Genomic DNA, 18,079 nt, shown 5'->3' on the forward strand with positions numbered 1-18,079 from the left:
AATAGAAAACTGTTCCAAGCACGATGATATTGAAGAATATTCAATTACACAATTGTAATTTTTGACCCACTCAACTTTTGCTCGAAAACATATTTCATCGTTTTTCAAGAACTGCCCAGGATTTATGACTTGTTATGGAATAGTTTACTGTTCCTGTTCCTCTATTTTCAATTTTTTTCGATATCTTAAAGGAAAATAGGTTATTGTAGTAAAAACTTTTACATTCTTGCAGTTCTAAAACAGACCAATTAATATTTTGAACGTTTTAGATTTGAGTGACTTCAATATTTTCGATTCATGTATGGCTTTTGTATTCAGTGTCGATAAAACAGTTTATTACGGTTGTTTTATCGATTATGCGTGACAAGGCATATAGCATTCAATATGTCAAGGCCTTAATAGAGCCCAAAAGAAAATGAATGTTATTATCTACAAATCTAAATAGTTCGTCGAAAATATAAATCAAAGTGGTAACATAGACCCATCCATAGCAGAGTGAACGTGCCAAAAAAACCTATTCTGATTTGACCTGTATAATGAAAGCTTTCGCTTTGGAAAAGCTCTAGAAAACAAAGTAATCATCGTGCCATTGCCACCACTAATAGGTACCGGGTATTCAGTACTTATTAGCTGTCAAACACTGACATACGAGAAAAGGCAACTCTGCAAATAAAAACTCATTTTTATATGTGTGATGTGGCGAACGAAAAAATTATAAATTTACACAAGACAAATAAAAAGTGAATAGTTTTGTCTCTAGCAATTATATTTGTGGCGAAAAACGCAATGCAAAATGTGGAAAATAACCAAAGCACCAACAACGAATTTATTAGCACTGACGTTAGTATTTACCCTAGTTTTTTGGGGCACAGCCTATGGACTTTCAGATAAACGGCTGTGTGCCGATGAAAAATGTAAAGGTAAGTGAAAGGGGTTTGCCTTGGTGTGTAATCGCTAAAAGTGACCAAGTTAGAAAAGTGGCAATTCTTATGTCTTTTTTTCTCTTTCTTCTTTTCAGAAATCATATCACTGGGCAAGGGGAAAATTAGTTACAGAGCGGGAGAGGTGGGAATGGTTTCGTTTCAAATCAATGCGCCTATACGCATCAAGTCGAAGAGCGCTGGCTCCAATCCTTCCCTGTGGGGAGTTGAGGTAAATGGACGTGAAGGATATGCACCTAAGGATTACATTAGGGAGGAACGGATACTTATTAAAGAAAAGGATCTTAAACATATTGTAGATGTAGTTCAGCCTGGTAGTCCCGAGGCCTTAGTTCCTGCAACTCCAACTTCAATTGCACCTGAAGTAAGCGTGGAAGTTACAACGCCTACAGCTTCTTTAGATGACGCGGTTGTAAGTTCTCAAGAGGAAGCTATAAACAGTAGTCCTACTGGTAACAGCGAGGAACTGCCGCAACGAACTGCAACACCAGTCCAGGAAGATGTAATAGTTGTTGATGGAACTAGAATTCCCACATCAAATGATGATGAGTATGAACAGCAAACAATGGGTTCCACCATGGGAATGTCCGAGGAAGATGATGATGGAGAAATAGGCGATTATGATGATGATGAAATCGATAATGATGAAGATATCGATAATGATGATACCAAAAGTAAAGAAAAATTATTCCAAGAGCCGATGAAACCAGTCCCACTTAATTCCCACGTGGAGACCTCGGAAAGTAATCCGGCAGATACTACTGAATCCTCTTCAACAGAGAATACATCAACAAAGACTGATGAAATCCCTGAAACCCCCAACAATGTTGCTGAAAACTCATCGGACTCTACAACTATTGCTTCAAGCATAGTGGATGGTGGTGCTGCTTCAACTACTGAGGGAACACAACAACAACAACAAGTTTCCACCGAACCAAGTGTTGAAAGTGTGCACCAATCTGATTTAAAGCACGGTGATGAAACAACACCAGAGGATGTAAATTCAAAAGAACAACATCAAGAAACAGTTCCTATCGAAGATAAGAATGCAGAAATATTGAAACAGGAGAATTCCTCTAAGACCTCTACCCCCACCACTGAAGCCTTAAATACTGCCAACAAAGAAGAAAAAGAAGATATTTTCCATGCTACCAACATATCGAATGAACAAAGTCTTCCTGAGAATACAACCTCTGAAATCACTTCAGATGAACCTAGCTCAAATGATAGTGAACCAAACAGCAGTGAGCAACCTGTAAGTGAGCATCAAGGACAAAACGAAATGCCAATGGAAATACCTATTGATAATATACACAATACACAGGAAGTAACCGCTAATACCGAAATTCCTAGTTCTCCAAACACCAGTGAGCAACCCGTAAGTGAGCATCAAGTACAAAACGAAATGCCAATGGAAATAGCTATTGATAGTATACACAATACACAGGAGGTAACCGCTAACACCGAAATTCCTAATTCCCCAAACCCATTGCCCACAACTGCCACAGAAGGCATTCCCTATGTAACCGAATCTCCCCAAACACCAACAAACCAGGAACCACCACTTCCAACTTCAACACAAATGCCTATCCCAGAAAACCCCCCTGCCAATGTAGATCCCCACCAAGAACCCGTGTTACAACCAACTGAAATACCTCTGCTTAGTACCGCTATACCCCCTGGGTACAGTGATCCCTATCAACAACAAAATACTAATGATTATGTAAATCCCGCACAACATTATCCCAATGTCGAGTCATCCAACACACCATTGCCGTCTCAACATGATTATTATCAACACACAACTGAGCCCTCATTGCCTACTGAAACACCAAATTTTGACTATTATGGGCAGCATTCTACGAGCTATGAAGACGAAACAACAACTGTTAAACCGGAGACAACAATTACCGATACTCCTATAGCCAGTGAGCCGGAGGTGTCAACAATTAAACCTCAAGCTGTTGACAATTCTTATTATGATGACGTTTCTCAAGGTCAGGGCTATGTTGAGCCTCTACAGCCCATAGTAACGCCAGAAGCCCCTAAGTCAAATGAGGAAGAACCAAAATCATTACCTTCATTAACGCCATCACATCATCATGATGATATTGTTGAAAAGAAAGATAAGGGATTATTTGCAACGATTATGGATACCGTTAACAATATATTGCCCAATAACAAAAAACCAAAATATCCAGCTGCAGAGATGGATGACAATGAGTTGAAGAAGATTTTGTATCCGGATATGGGTGGAAAACAGCCAAACTCATTATATAAGACCAACAACGAAGAAGGTATGTAAATGATTTATGTTTTAAATTTTTTGAAGTTAAAAAGGTTCACAACCAATTTGTCCACTAAATTTATAATACAATTGTATGGGATGTCTCAATGTTAGTCATTTAAATTGAAATAATAATTGAGCAATAAGAGCTTCGTCATAACCTATTGGTCTTATCAATATATTAGACACTAAAACTGTTTTTGTGTATTTCTTATCTTTTAAAAAATTAGTCGTTCTTTTTAATTACATCAAAGACTTAGTTTTATTTTAAAATCATCGAACTACTTTATGTAAGATGACGCTGGCCTTACCAATTTTATTTTTGCTTATTTTCAGATGAAAGTTTTTGCGAAAAGTTGGGTCCCAATGACTGTCCACACTCGTCACATAAAACTGCATCGCATTCCGAAGAAACATGTACGTGCTCTCTCAGATCTTTCATAACCACTGAATTCACCATGGAAACCTTTGTTCAAGCATTAGCCTCTAAAGTCTTGGAAATCAGTGATTTGTTGGCATTTTTAACGATTGTTGCTGCCACCACTTTGTTCTTCGTCTTTGGCTATTACTGTTTCTGCAACAGCAGCAGTGAGGGTGCTTTACTCTCCAAACTCAATCAATTGGAAAGTAGTTTATTGGCATCCCACAAAGAAAATTCCATTCTTAAGCACAACTTAATGTCGACCCGGCAAAAGCTGTCCAGCATTGAGGATAATTCGTTTGGCTCCAACGATATGGTGTTGTCGATTAAAAAAGAATTGGAGGAAGAGTTAGTGGAGAAGGCTCGCTTGCAAGAGCAGATAACATCATTGCAAAAGGAATTGGAAGCTGCTGCAGATGCCGGTATTGAATTGAATAAAATAGTTTCAGAATTGTTGAGTAATCAGACTGGAGACGAAAGCATCATAAGCAGTGTGGAAGAATTACAGAAGCAATTGAATGAACAACAAAGTAAGTAAAAGAGACTACCAATCAATGCCGCTATTTATTAGCCACATTATTGCAGATACGATTTTGGAAATCAATGCCAGTTTGGCTGAAAAGAGCCGCGAAAATAGTGAATTGCAACTGTTGATAGCTGAACAAAATGCTCGCTATGAATCGCAAATTTCAAATCTTCAGAGGGACAATGATGAGCTAGAGGCAGAAAAAGGCAGTCTAATCACTCGGCTGGACGAAATTAAAAATGATTTTGACAAGGATATCACCGCTGCTTTGGAGGGCAAGAATTTCGAAATCAAACGCCTACAAAACGAAATTGTAGATTTAAGTGCAAAGGTGGAGGCTGAGCACACTAAGTGGCAGACCAGTCTGGCTAAAGTGGAGGTACATTTATATTTCTATTTCTTTGAATTAATTCATAATGTTGTCATTTTTTTCTCAGGCATTAGAGGAATGTTTGAAGAATGTTAAAAAGGATCCCAATGTAAATATCAATCAGGTTATTGATGTCGCCAATACTAGAGCTGAACTACTAGATGCCCAGAAGAAATACGTGTCACTAAAGGAACGATTGGAATTGGAATTGGTAATGTCTACATGCTAAGATTTTCTCCGTGAACTAGTATTACCCTTTTTCTTTTCTAGGATGCCAGAAAAGTATGTGAGAGTCAATTGCAAGTGGCAACAGCTGAGGTTGAAAAACTTAAACAAGACTTTAATCAATCGGAAAAGGACAAATTGGAAGCTCAAACCCGTCTGGAAGTATTGTCAAATTACTTCAAGGAGAAAGAGACACAGTTACAAAAGTATGACAAACTCTATCGTGTTTATTATTATTTAACAATAAACATATTTTTAACCATTTTAGAGAACTGAGCCTAAAAGAAACCATGTGGTTGCAGCAGCAAGGTGAAACTAGTACAACTGTGGAACGTTTAACGGCCATGCAAGAGGAAATACAATCATTGAAGTATGCTTTATTTTAATATCTGAAATGAAAATATGTGAACAATTTTTTACTTTAAATAGATCTCAAAATGATGCCTTGCGTGCTGAAATTGAAGCTCAAGTTGCAGCGCACAAGGCCCAAACGGGTACGCTTGAAAATCGTGCCCACGAGACATGGTTGGCAGCCCGCCAATCGGATAGACGGTACGAAGAAGCTAGGGCAGAAGCCACAGCTTTACGCAGGAAATTGACAGCATTAGCTGGTGGCAATGTTAATGAAGCCAATAGTAAGTAAATGGCAAACAATTATGGATATTTATTCGTTTGAATTCGTTTTTCATTCTAGAACCTTCAGCTGGTCCTGCAGGCCTGGGTGATGATTTAGCAAATGCCCCCTCTCCCATACACATGGAGTCTCCGGGCTCCCCCATGTTAGGCAGAATGCCACCACCACCATTCCTACCGCCACCATTCATGGGACCACCTCCACCATTCATGGGAATGCCGCCCCCACCTCCTTTCGTGCCACCAGGTGAGATGCGTCCAGCACCATTGGGACGTATCATGTCACCGCCGCCTCCACAACGCTCAAGTCTACTCGACTATGATGACTATCTGGATTACGAAAGCAACAATTCGTGGCATCGTCATCACACATACTCACCACCACCACGAACATATCGTTCACTCTCACCCACAGATAGCCGCTATAATTATGGCACAGAACGTGATCTTATGTCCACCTATGACACAGAAACCGACTTCAGTCCACCACCCAGTCCTCGGGAATCGAGAAGACGGGCTGGCTATGACAGCGACAAGGGTGGCAGTAGACATCCATATAATAATTCTAAGAAATCCTCTTCAGGTCACAAAGGTAAATAAATTTGTTAAATTCAACATCATACATACATTAATTTATTTGACTTTACAGGTAACATAAGTTCCGGTTCCGACAAGTCCTATAATTCTTCATCCAAAAAAGGTGGCAACAAATCAAAATCCAGTGGGGGAGGTGGCGGGGGTGGTAAATCGCTGGTATGATTTGTTCTTGAACTCCCTTCCACATTAGAGGAAATAAAGCCCCCACATAAAACATTTCCGTTAAAAATGCATTAAGCCTAAGAGAGCGAGTCTGAGAATGATGAATGTTAGTGAGCGTGTTTACGACGTATGTGTGCCGTGTCTGCTGTCGACTTTATTTTGTTAATTGTGTAGTTAAATTTAATTTTTTAAAATTTACTCAATATTAAGAAGCAGAGAATGAAAACATTCTAAACTTAATGATACTTACTAAGAATAACAAACAAACAACAAATACAACAACAAGCCAAATTATAAAAGCAAATTATAATGAATTCACAAGGAGAAAGAAGAGAAAAAAATAGTAAAACCACAAACAAAAGAAAGAACATACGAGCGTTTTAATATTATTTATAAGTCAATCACCCATTCCAATGGCGCCAAATCATCAATTCCAAGCACTGTAAGCATCAATCAAGATTTCAATATTTATCTTCAATCAACACATGCAACATTTTAAAATCAAGACATTAAAACATCAATCAACATTTTCATTTGGGCGCATTACTTTCCAATCAGAATACAAGACATCAAGACATCTGGGAAGGTAAGTGAAATAATTGGTTGATGCATTTGATTTTTTCATCGAAACAGTTCTTGAAAAATTTCAATTGAATTTATTTGCTTTTCTACCAAACCATGATTTTTTTAGATATGTATCCATTGAAGTTTGGGTACAATTGTCGACCGAATTGGCGGCAATTTGCCTTTTATCAGTTTGTGTTGACTTTGAGCTAATGATAAGAGTAATATTATTTTTTTTAAAGCATCTTGGAATAGGAGCATCATTTTTACCTCAAATCAAGTTGTTCCCTTTCTTTGTCAATCACATACTTGCTTCGTTTTCGTATCAAACATTTTGGCGTAGTTTTATTTCGTTTCAGAATACCATTCGTTCTGTGAATATATTCGTACATATTTAGGTAGCAATAGCCTATTTATCATATCCTCTATACATACCTTATAATACACCTTTTCCTGTGAAGTGTTGCCCGTTCACTTATCTGATTTAATAATTTGGAATTATTAATTAGTAATGCGTTTTGATTTATTACAAGTTCTCCTATTTCATTTAACATGTAAATCATTATTTCCTGTTCCGGTAATTTCCCGCTACAATTTTGGATAGGAACATCTGGGGATTTGTTGAACTCATGGTTATTGCTATAAACTTGGATACCTGCAGCTGCAGTAGCCAACTGATCAGATTGAATAGCAACGGATACCGTCCGATATTTGCATTGAATGCCACATGTTGTGGTCTGCAACTCAGTTTGGGTACCAGTTGATGAGAAATATCGTAGTGGAGGAAAAGGTTTTGGCCCAGAGCTGGATTTTCGCTTATTATACATTAAAGTTTGCTGTCCAGATGTCCTACAGATTGTTCTTTCTGTTTCAGTGGAATTGCTTACCATTTTGACTTGTTGTTTTCGGGTTGCAGTTTGTATTCCAATGCTGGCTTTTGTATTAGGCATATTGGTTTCTGTGCCCCTGCATATTTTTACCGTCTCCACTATGTTGATTTTCTCAATTTTGCTACGTTGCAGTACTATTGTTCGAATTTTGTTTGCATCAGTCAATTCCTTTAGCAAGTCTTCATTTAGTTTTCGTGTCAAATAGGATTTCACTTTGTTTCGATATCGTTGGTGGAATTTTTGCCTCCATCTGATCCTTTGTTTTAATGTTTTGCGTTTTTGTGTAATACGTTTTATCCTTGTTATTTTCAAATATTTTCCGCTCAATTGAAAGTTTATTGTATAGCTGAAATATTAGCGAAGTGTGATGAAGTTGTTCAAACCAATATCTATAATATTTATTACATACCCTTTGTTCTCGATTAAAAGACGATGGCATGCCCTAATGGGTTTCTGCGAAGATAATCCCTTTAAAAGTAACGTCTTTATATCCATTTAAGAATCAATGTTTTTATATTTCGAATAATTTTTATTTTTAAGTTGTCAATGTGGTAGGAAACTTTAGAAATGTATTTTCATTTATAGAAGTGGAGACGTATAGTTACATATGTGGACGTGGGACCACGGTACAATAACGAGGGGAGGAATAAAGCTACCTCATGAATTAATTTTTTGCTTTTAGTGTCCATGTTCTGTCAAAACGTATACACAGTTTGTACAGGGTGAGACAAAAAAAATGCAACAAAGTCAAACGCCATAATTTTTAAATTTTTTTTTAAATTTTATTGATTGAAAGCAAAAAATTAAAAAAAAAAATAAAATTTTAGAATAAGTTTAGATTTGTTTGAATTGGTCACCTTGGCACGAATTATGGCCTTCAAACGGCCAATAAAACCGTCACACGCTGTCCGAATGTTGCTCTGCGGTATTTTGGCCCATTCCCGGCAAAGCGCTTGCTTGAGGCGATCGACACTTTGGTATTTTTTAGTGCCAACCTTGTTTTCCGAAATACTCCAGACACAATAGTCCAACGGATTGGTATCCGTAGTTTTTGGAGGCCATTGTGTGAGAGAAACCTCAATTTGTAACCATTCTTGGATGGCGCGTGCTAAGTGCGATGGTGCTGAGTCCTGTTGGAATGCCCAAGGTCTGCGGCCAAAATGTTTGCGTGCCCAAGGTTTTAATACACCCTCCAGAATATTTTCGCGATAATATTCGGCATTTATTCTAATGCCACGGTCGATTAATACGAGTGAAGAGCGACCATCGGCTGTTATGGCGGCCCACACCATCACCATGGCCGGCACTTGGATTCTGGTGGCCAACCGAAGGTGCACATTTTCAGCTGACCTCTTTGGCAAGTAAACACGATCATTTTGTTTGTTTACAAACCGCTGGACAACGAATGTTTTCTCATCGAAGATAACCAAATTCGGTAGTTCACCACTTTCGGCCAAGCAAATCAACTTTTTAGCTCTTTTGAGTCTATTTTCTTCCTGTTGCGGTGTAAGTTCTTGCACTTTTTGGAATTTCAATGGCTTTACCCCGAGCTCATTTTTCAATATTTGCCGAATGGAATATTGCGATATGTTCAGCTCACGAGCCATTTTTCGGCCACTGCGACGCGGGTTTCGATCAAGTCGCTTCTTTACTTTTCGAACCATATCTGCTGGCGTTGCTGTTTTCTTTCGTCCACTTTTCATATTTAAATGCTGGAGTGCTCTAACGATAGCCACTTGTGGGTTTCCAACAAAATATAAAGAAATCACACTATCACGCTTAAATTTCATCAAAAATAACTTTTTTTCTGGAAAATTCTCACCAAAATGCTTTTGTACGAATGTAAACAATATAATGAGCTGTCACTAAATAATTTTAACAGTTGTCGGACGAGTGGCTTAGAAATGACAGCAGTCTCAAGTTGATTGCAGTTTTTTCATCTAACCCTGCATTTCCAAATTTTCCAAAAATGTGCACATATCTCATATTAAGTTTAGGATGGAGTCGATATAGTCCAAATCTGGGACGCTGTAATATTTTTACCAGTCTTAGGTCAGATACGAATTATGCAATATTGTCCAACTGCTTCGGAACCTCCCTCATAAAGAATCAACAGTTTGAATAATCATAATTCAAGGCTGAGGGTATACATCTGTCGACAAACCCGACTGATACTATTTTACTTGTTGATATATTCTTATGTAGCTTATGATTATTGCACTTTGTAACTTTCATTTTCCCCTCTTAGTTCCGACCTACTTGTCGCACATCCAGCCTAAATCCCCATCAATCCAAATGCAAATAAAATGAATCATTTTAATTTTTGCAAAAACATTTATTTAAGAAATAAAACATAAATTCTCAATAATAAAACATTTTACCTAATTCTTAATTAAACAAAAGACAAAAATACATATATTGTTGTACAATTGAAATACGTTTCTAATTGCTGTTCTGCTCTTATTTCTTTATCATACAAAATGCATTTATAAGTATTCTTTTTGTTATTTTAATAATTTTTTTTTTACAAAGTTACATACATTGGGAATTTATCTTATTTTATGAAATGACAAGCTAACTACTCTATGAACAACTTGTAGAACTTACACAAATACATTTTGAAGGAATGCTTACAGATTTTATTAAACGTATATATATTTACAATAAATCGTAAACGTAAATAATGAGAGTAACATTTAAATAGAAGGATTCGAATTGTAAATAGTTTACAAACGATATGATGTTCAAATTAGTTCATTAGAAATCATTAACTCTTGCGTGTATTGTTGCAATGTACATAAGTATGAGTTTTTCTTCGCAAGAGAGGAATTGAAACAAATTATATTTACATAAATTAATTGTTTTAGAAAATAGGACATAGTAAGAAGACACTTAAACACGGTGAACGAATGCTCTGTTTGTGAGTTGGGGATCTTTATTTCAGAGTCAGATATTTCATTGCTGGGTTATCAACATGTACTTTTTTGTAAAAATTGGGAGGAGACACCAATTTGGATAATTTTGGAAGCATTTTCTTTCAGACCAAATGTTTATATTTTTGTTAAGATTATTTTTCCCAACAATGGAAAAAATCGTCAACAAACAATACCCTTTCTAAGAATCTATTAACCAACGGATTTTCATTCAATGTTAGGTTGTTGCCGAACACTCTCTACTGGGCGACGATTCAAAAGGACTTAGTTTATTTGTTTGAATATTCGATACTGTAGACGGGGAGCCCTGATTACTTCGGTGGCCATCGTTCCTAGGAGGCGGTGTGGATGGTGCCGATCCACCAGGCCCAGATTGCTGGTGTTGTTGTGGATCATTACCTTGCTGTTGTTGTTGTTGTTGCTCATTCGATTGATTACTATGATTACTGTGCTCATCCTTAATGATAATACGCAGACCACTGGCCGTTGAGTCGGGATCAGAGGGGGCATACGATGAACTTCGACCCGGCGAATGAGGTTCAGAGTGCGGTGTTGTACTATGATCCATCAGTGACAACTTGGAAGCTCCCGCCGCAGCGCCAGCTGAATTCAACGGCAACTGAGTGACTTTACCCATAAATGAGCGTATCTCTTCGAAATAAGATTCCTCGGCAGGATTTTCACAGAAACGACGTAGACCACCACGTATGCGTTCGTTGAGACCCAGACCCATTGACACGGCATCGGCTTCATGTTTCTTCAGATGACGATCGAGATTGGTTTGTTGGCCAAAGCAGCGTTCACAAATTTCACATTTGAAGGGTCTCTCCTTGTTGTGAATATTGCGCACATGTCGTTGCAGGTTCGACGATATGCTAAAGGAACGTTCACAGTATTTGCATTTGTAGGGCTGTTCGCCCGTGTGAGTTCGCAGATGGCGGGTTAAATTCGCCGATCTGGGAAATACTTTGCCGCAAAATTTACACGTATAACGGTCCTTTGATTTGTACAGATGATTGGCCCCGGCTGGAGCATTGGAACGATTAACCGCAGGTCTCTTTTGGCGATAGTGTGGGGCACCCGAGGCACCGGTGCTTGGGGTGGTGGTGGGCGTGGGTCCATTTTGACTGAGCAGCAACGAATTGGCCAGGCTTTCGGTAAGGGTATTTCTATTGGCGCTGGCAGCGGCAACATCAAATTTAAGATCTGTCATGCTAGAATCTGCTGTGGCTATGGGTGGCGTTGTGGTCGTCGCCGTTACAGTTGTGGTATTCTTTTTCGCATCCTTACCTAGACTACCGGCCGGTGGCGAGGAGAAAAACGGGAAATTTGTTACATTTGCAGCTGGATTATTGGCCTGATTTGGTCGAGGCAAAAAGAAGAGATTTCGGTAGGGCAGAGGAGGCATTGCTTTGGCTATGGTCTCGAGTAGAGTGGGATGTAGGGCCGTTACGGGAAATGGCAGTTGTTCCAGATTTGTTGGCAACGATTTGGCTTGGTCCCTCAACACCCTCAGCATCTTTTTGCTGTTCAGAGCTTCGAACTGTTCTTGCAGAGCTTGATTGTTTTGCAGCAGGAAATTGTTGTTGTTATTATTCAATTCACTCAACAAATGAAGATCCACTGTCTTATCGCCAGCCACACCATCTTGCAGGACCCGAGAATTCGTGTTGGTATTGCTGTTGCATTCGGAGTTGTGACAAGACTTGTCCAGTTGTCCGCTAGTTATCATTACCAGATTGCTATTTTCATCCTCCATCATTTCGGTGGTGTTGGAGTCCCCATCTGTCCCGCCATCACCTGCCGTGCCACTATCATGCTTTTTATGGGCCAATCTCAAGTCCAAGGGTTGATCCACATGGCCACGCCTCCTCTCCTTCTTCAGATCTTTTTGAGTTTGATACAATGCTGTTAGGGCGGTGGTAAGGGCTGTGGCCGCCGTCGAGCTATTGCTGCGTGCAGGCGATGACAGATCATAAGGTACATTCGAGTTGAAATTGTTGCTGTTGTAGGGCATGGAGCCTAAAATCGGGTAGACCGACCCTTGTTTGGGGCTAGGAAGCATTTTTCTTGGAGAATGATCTTTTTCTCTCATACTAAGTTGACGATGGCGTGCAGAAACTGCGGCATTCAAAAGATTTCCTTTTGTCAGCGTGTTGGGCTCGATTTGTTTGTTGTGCGGGTGTTGGCTGCGGTTGTGGTGGAATTTTTTTTTTTTGATTTTTTCAATTGCCAGATGTTTTGAAAGTTTGTCTTTTATTTGCAAATCTAATACAGAATGTTTGTTCTGAATGTAGTAATGTCTGATGGAGAAGATCTGAAATGAAGTGAAAAAATATATAATTAATCACATTGTTGTGTTTGTAAACATTTAGAAATAATAATTATAAAGTAATGTTTGTAATCGGCGGGTTTAAAGATATGATCTCTTCTTAGGAGGAAGGGAATACAAAGACATGAAATGAAAGTGAAAAACTCTTCGAATTTTGTGGAAAAAAGTCCACAGATAAAACCAGTAAAGAAAATCATAAAGTCAGATGGGGCCGACTTTATGATATCCTACACCTCTTTGCATATTTAGTATAGCTTCACAAAACAAATAAAAGTTTTTATGGGGAATTTGTGAGAATTAAGCCATACCAAATATGATTAAAGTTAAATTTTGAGTCCAAATTTAATTTAAAGTCCAATGTAACTATTATATGAGAGGAATATTCTCATCTGCATTGATTTCTACTAAATTTGCCGAGATATTTGTTCCTTTTAAATTCAGGCTTGTATTATTACAATTAACTTTAACTCGGATAAAAAAATATATGGTAGCTACATCCAAATCTGATCCGAAGTCGATAAAATTTGACAAAGGTATTTCTGAGTTTTATTTGATATATTTCCTCTAAAATCGTTGTTACGGAGGGCATATCGTGGCTGTGGAAGACAAATAACAATATGGCTACCATATATCTATATCTGAACCAAATTTGACATACTTCTTTCATAGGGTGAGACAAAAAACTGCAACAAAGTCAAACGTCATAATCTTTACATTTTTGTTCTAAATTTTATTGAACGAAAGCAAAAATTGTCGAAAATAGCATCAAAATTTAAAATAAGTTTGGATTTGTTCGAATTGGTCACCTTTGGCACGAATTATCACCAATTAAAACCGTCACACGCTGCCCGAATGTTGTTCTGCGGTATTTTTGCCCAAAGCGATTGCTTGAGGGGATCGACACTTTGGTATTTCTTAGTGCCAACCTTGCTTTCAAAAATACTCCCGAGAGACAATAGTCCAACGGAATGGTATCCGGATATTTTGGTGGTGGTTTTGGTGGAACCTCATTTTGTAACCACTCTTGGGTGGCGTGTGCAGATATCTTCGCGATAATATTCGGCATTTATTCTGATGCCACGGTCGATTATTACAATTAATACGAGTAGAGAGCGACTATCGGTTGTTATGGCGGCCCACACTATCACCATGGCCGGCACTTGAGTTCTGGTGGCCAACCGAAGGTGCACATTTTCAGCTGACCTCTTTGGCAAGTAAACGGACAACGAATGTTTTCTCTTTTCTTTCTGTTGCGGTGTAAGCTCTTGCACTTTTTGGAATTTCAATGGCTTTACCCCGAGCTCATTTTTCAATATTTGCCTATGGGAATATTGTGATATGTTCAGCTCACGAGCCATTTTTCGGTCAATGCGAAGCGGATTTCGATCAAGTCGCTTCTTTACTTTTCGAACCATTTCTGCTGATGTTGCTGTTTTCTTCCGTCCACTTCCTTGACGTCGGGCTACGCTACCAGTATCACGGTAAAGAGGGATGGTACGAGACACAAAATATTTATTCTGGAGCTGGAGTGCTCTAACGATAGCCACTTGTGGTTTCCAGCCAGACATACAAAATCACACTATCACGCTTACATTTTTTTCTGGAAATTTCTACTTCCTTGACGTAGGGCTACACTTCCAGTATCACGGTAAAGAGGGATGGTACGAGACACAAAATATTTATTCTGGAGCTGGAGTGCTCTAACGATAGCCACTTGTGGTTTCCAGCAAGACATACAAAATCACACTATCACGCTTACATTTTTTTCTGGAAATTTCTCACTAAGCTGTCACTGGAATAATTTTAACAGCTGTCGGACGAGTGGCTTAGAAATGACAACAGTCTGAAGTTGGTTGCAGTTTTTCATCTCACTGATCACGATAAAATTTGGCAAAGGTATTTCTGAGCAGTATTTAATGTATTTCGTTGTTACAGAGTGCATACTACTGCGGAGGACAATAATAACAAATGGGTAGAACAATATATATGGGAGCTATATCTGAACCCATTTCGATCAAATTTGGCATACTTATTTTCAGGCCTAATTTGGTCGTATGTGCTATGCTATTTGGGCTGATATTACACATTTGGTGCACAATAAAAGGCACATCGGACAGAGGTATATATCGGAGATATATCTAAATTTTGACCGATTACCTCCAATAGGGTCCGTCCCTGGGTCAAACATAATTACCTGACCACCTTGTGGTGTAGGGTATAAATGGTGTTTTGATTTCCATGACAGTGACTCTCTTTCTTAATATTTTGACTGTGCATCCTCGGGAGAATGCATGGCCTGTCTCATTGTTTCCATTTTTTTGTCTCGAAAAATAAGCCTTTTAATGTTAAACATTTGCTGTCAGAAGATAATACGGCATATCAAGTACTGTTTTCAGAAATATGTTATTTTCTCATATAAATAACAATTCAAATTATTAGAATTCAAAATGTAATTCAAATACCCAATTTCAATATAATAAAATTGTTAGATATTCTGATGACCTCCATTGCTATGAATGAATGAAGTGAGGTTAAGTCAGCTTTTAGTGCAACTTTCAGAACATTGTATTTATAGTTTTATAGCAGGGAAACAAATCAAACAAAAGTGAAAACTGAAAATAGAATCGATATTTTGACACAAAATCAAATAATTGTTTCGATGAAAACAGTTATCAATTCCAATACCAATACCCGCCCTCCTCGATTTAACATTGAAAAATAATACCCGGTTGTTGTTGTTCGTTTGAAACAATTATGTTTTACAATATTCACAGCCAGTAATCAAATACAGCTTCCGCTGAGTTTTGTTTTTGGAAAGAGGAGTGTCGTTTGAAATATATTAAACATTTGTTGAGTATTTTATTGATTCTGAGTAAATAAAAATATTTAAAAGAGACAATTATGTTGGAATTATTTATTCATATGGTCTGTTTTCATAAGTGAGATGTCTGTCTCTCAACATATCTGCCAGTTTAATTGTGGTCCTGCCTAATGATCCAACTAAAAAATGGCTCATTTTCTTGGCTTTGGTCACTTGCTCGACAAACTAATGTTAATGTTCATTGGTAGTTTGACAAGGACTGATAACCTTCAGCAAAATACAGCGTACACTGGCTGCTAACCCATTTTCTACTTCATCAAGCTTTACCACCATTTTTTTAAATTCATCATTCAATCATTTTATTTCGCATTGGAAAAGAAAAGAAAAAAACGACATTAGATTATGCTGTGATTTTTCTGTTGCCAACAACAAATGATTGCTTTGATGTATCTGCTGGTGTCCGGCCTGCTGCGGTAGCAGCAAATGCTGCATCTAATAATAATGCGTGAAATAATATTGAGCAGTTTTCAGTTTCTTTTCCCCAAAGATAAGCACAGACGAATTATTTCAGCTAAATTAATATGGAAATAAAGCATGAAATCTGGGCTGCGGTTACAAAGTCAAAGTTGGTCTTTTTTTCTTTTTGGTGCAATTGATTCAATGATGAGAAAAATTCCCAAGGACCGGATGCAAGAACAAAAACAAATGGGAGAAAAAAAAAAACTAAGAGTGTCATGACAAATAAGTATCGAAATATTCGTAGAGGCCACATCAGCCATTGTCTGTGCTGTTATTAACCTTATTAACGGTCCGAAATTAACCGTTTAAATGTTTAACAAAATTGTTTTTAATGATAAAAATCTAAAGTTTGTAACATCTAGTTCATTTCAATTAAGTTTAAGAACAAATATTACAAAATATATTAAGACGAGAACTTAAAAAGAAGGTCGAGCAAGAAGCTATATGTCGCTCGTTTACACAAAAAGTGTCATGTATTAAAGAACGTCTAATTTGCATTTTAAAGTTTGATTGGAAACTCGACACTTTGCTTAACGCAAGATAATATGTCGTAAACTACTTAATCAACAGGGTTTAAATCGTATATAGTGGCTTAGGGGTTAAAATTTTTTGCAAGATCATACATAACGCTGTGCAAGTAGAGTTAAAAAATAAGACGCGTATATCGCTCGAATTTGTGCATAGATTTAAAGTAACTCGAATTCGAGCTGAGCACTCTTCGAACAGAAGAGAGCGTATTTATAAAATTGGTGCAAAATCGAGCAGATTCGACTCTTGCTGATTACTTTTTTTAGTATTTTTCCATACCCTTGTTGTATTTCTACGAAAGTGTATACCACCACACACTTCTCATCATATTTTTTCCACTCATTTACACTCTTAGAGCAAACTCTAGCTATATTTTGAGCGATGCTGCTCCCAATTTAATTTTTATACCCTCAGCCATGGAGGGTATCCATTATTTGATACGGCCAAAACGTGCCTCAACCAAATAACAGTTTTAGACCCTAGGCCAAATCCGTGTTAGGACTTTTGGAGTCGATCTAGCGATGTCCGTCCGGCTGTCTGTCTGCTGTCTGGTTTACATGATAACTCTCGAAGGGAGTATCCGATTTAATCCAAACTTGGTACTACGTAATATTATGGTCAAACTTAGATCGAGTTCGGAGATGGGCAATGTCGGTCCACTTTCAAATAAAATAATTAACTACACAAAAAGAGAAAAGATAATCCGATTTTGCTCCAACTTTACAAATCCTAATATTTGCATCAGTGCTAGGTCAGGCTTGAAAATGGACAATCTCGGTCCACTCCACAAAGAGTCAACATTTTGAATAATTATAACTCTTATAAAATGTGATGTAAGAGTCCGATGTCTTCAAATTAAACACATTTTTTTAAGGCAAGGTGTGGTGTGAATGTGGAACATATCCGTCCACTCCTTCTGGTACCTCCCTTACAACGTGTCAAAATAATATCCATGAAGCTCACAAAACGCAAAATCAACATCCGATTCCATATAGACTTGGCACATTTCAATACTTCCATCAACACAAGATCTGTTATAAAGATGGTAGAGATCGGGCCACCATTTCCACCTGGTACCTCCCCCACATGGGGTTCAAGATTTTGAAAAACAAACCTCTCAAAGAAAGCGAACTAAGCATCCAACTCTCTTGAAATTTCACATATACAAACATTTTTGGAAACACAAGATCTGTTATGAATATAATTCAGGGTGAGATAAAAAAACTGCAACAAAGTCATACGCAATAATTTTTACATTTTTTTAAATTTTATAGAATAAAAACAAAAATGTCGGAAATGGCATCAAATTTTAGAATAAGTTTAGATTTGT

At 37.8% G+C, this 18,079-nt stretch overlaps 2 protein-coding genes across 3 annotated transcripts in view; one reads left to right on the forward strand and one right to left on the reverse strand.

Annotated features, from left to right (window-relative positions):
• Positions 1 to 759: 759 nt before the first annotated feature.
• LOC131801997 (transport and Golgi organization protein 1-like) lies at positions 760 to 6,530 on the forward strand. Of its 2 annotated transcripts, XM_059121281.1 has the most exons (11): positions 760 to 920; positions 1,019 to 2,319; positions 2,797 to 3,238; positions 3,565 to 4,179; positions 4,235 to 4,554; positions 4,613 to 4,756; positions 4,816 to 4,976; positions 5,039 to 5,140; positions 5,200 to 5,405; positions 5,465 to 5,995; positions 6,053 to 6,530. In XM_059121281.1, the coding sequence occupies exons 1-11, from the start codon at positions 794 to 796 to the stop codon at positions 6,160 to 6,162; spliced, it is 4,059 nt and encodes a 1,352-aa protein (XP_058977264.1). In that variant the 5' UTR covers positions 760 to 793; the 3' UTR covers positions 6,163 to 6,530. The 2 variants fall into 2 exon arrangements, with proteins under 2 accessions (XP_058977264.1, XP_058977263.1); XM_059121280.1 differs by having other exon boundaries at positions 1,019 to 3,238.
• Positions 6,531 to 10,763: 4,233 nt separating this feature from the next.
• LOC105262523 (sal-like protein 1) overlaps positions 10,764 to 18,079 on the reverse strand; it is a 73,004-nt gene continuing 65,688 nt past the window's right edge. Inside the window, exon 2 of the mRNA XM_059121282.1 lies at positions 10,764 to 12,866. Coding sequence (XP_058977265.1) covers positions 10,767 to 12,644 — 1,878 coding nt within the window. The 5' untranslated portion in view covers positions 12,645 to 12,866 and the 3' untranslated portion in view covers positions 10,764 to 10,766. The remainder of the gene's footprint in view (positions 12,867 to 18,079) is intronic.

Source organism: Musca domestica, unplaced genomic scaffold, assembly GCF_030504385.1.
Source record: "Musca domestica strain aabys unplaced genomic scaffold, Musca_domestica.polishedcontigs.V.1.1 19, whole genome shotgun sequence".
NCBI lineage: Eukaryota > Metazoa > Arthropoda > Insecta > Diptera > Muscidae > Musca > Musca domestica.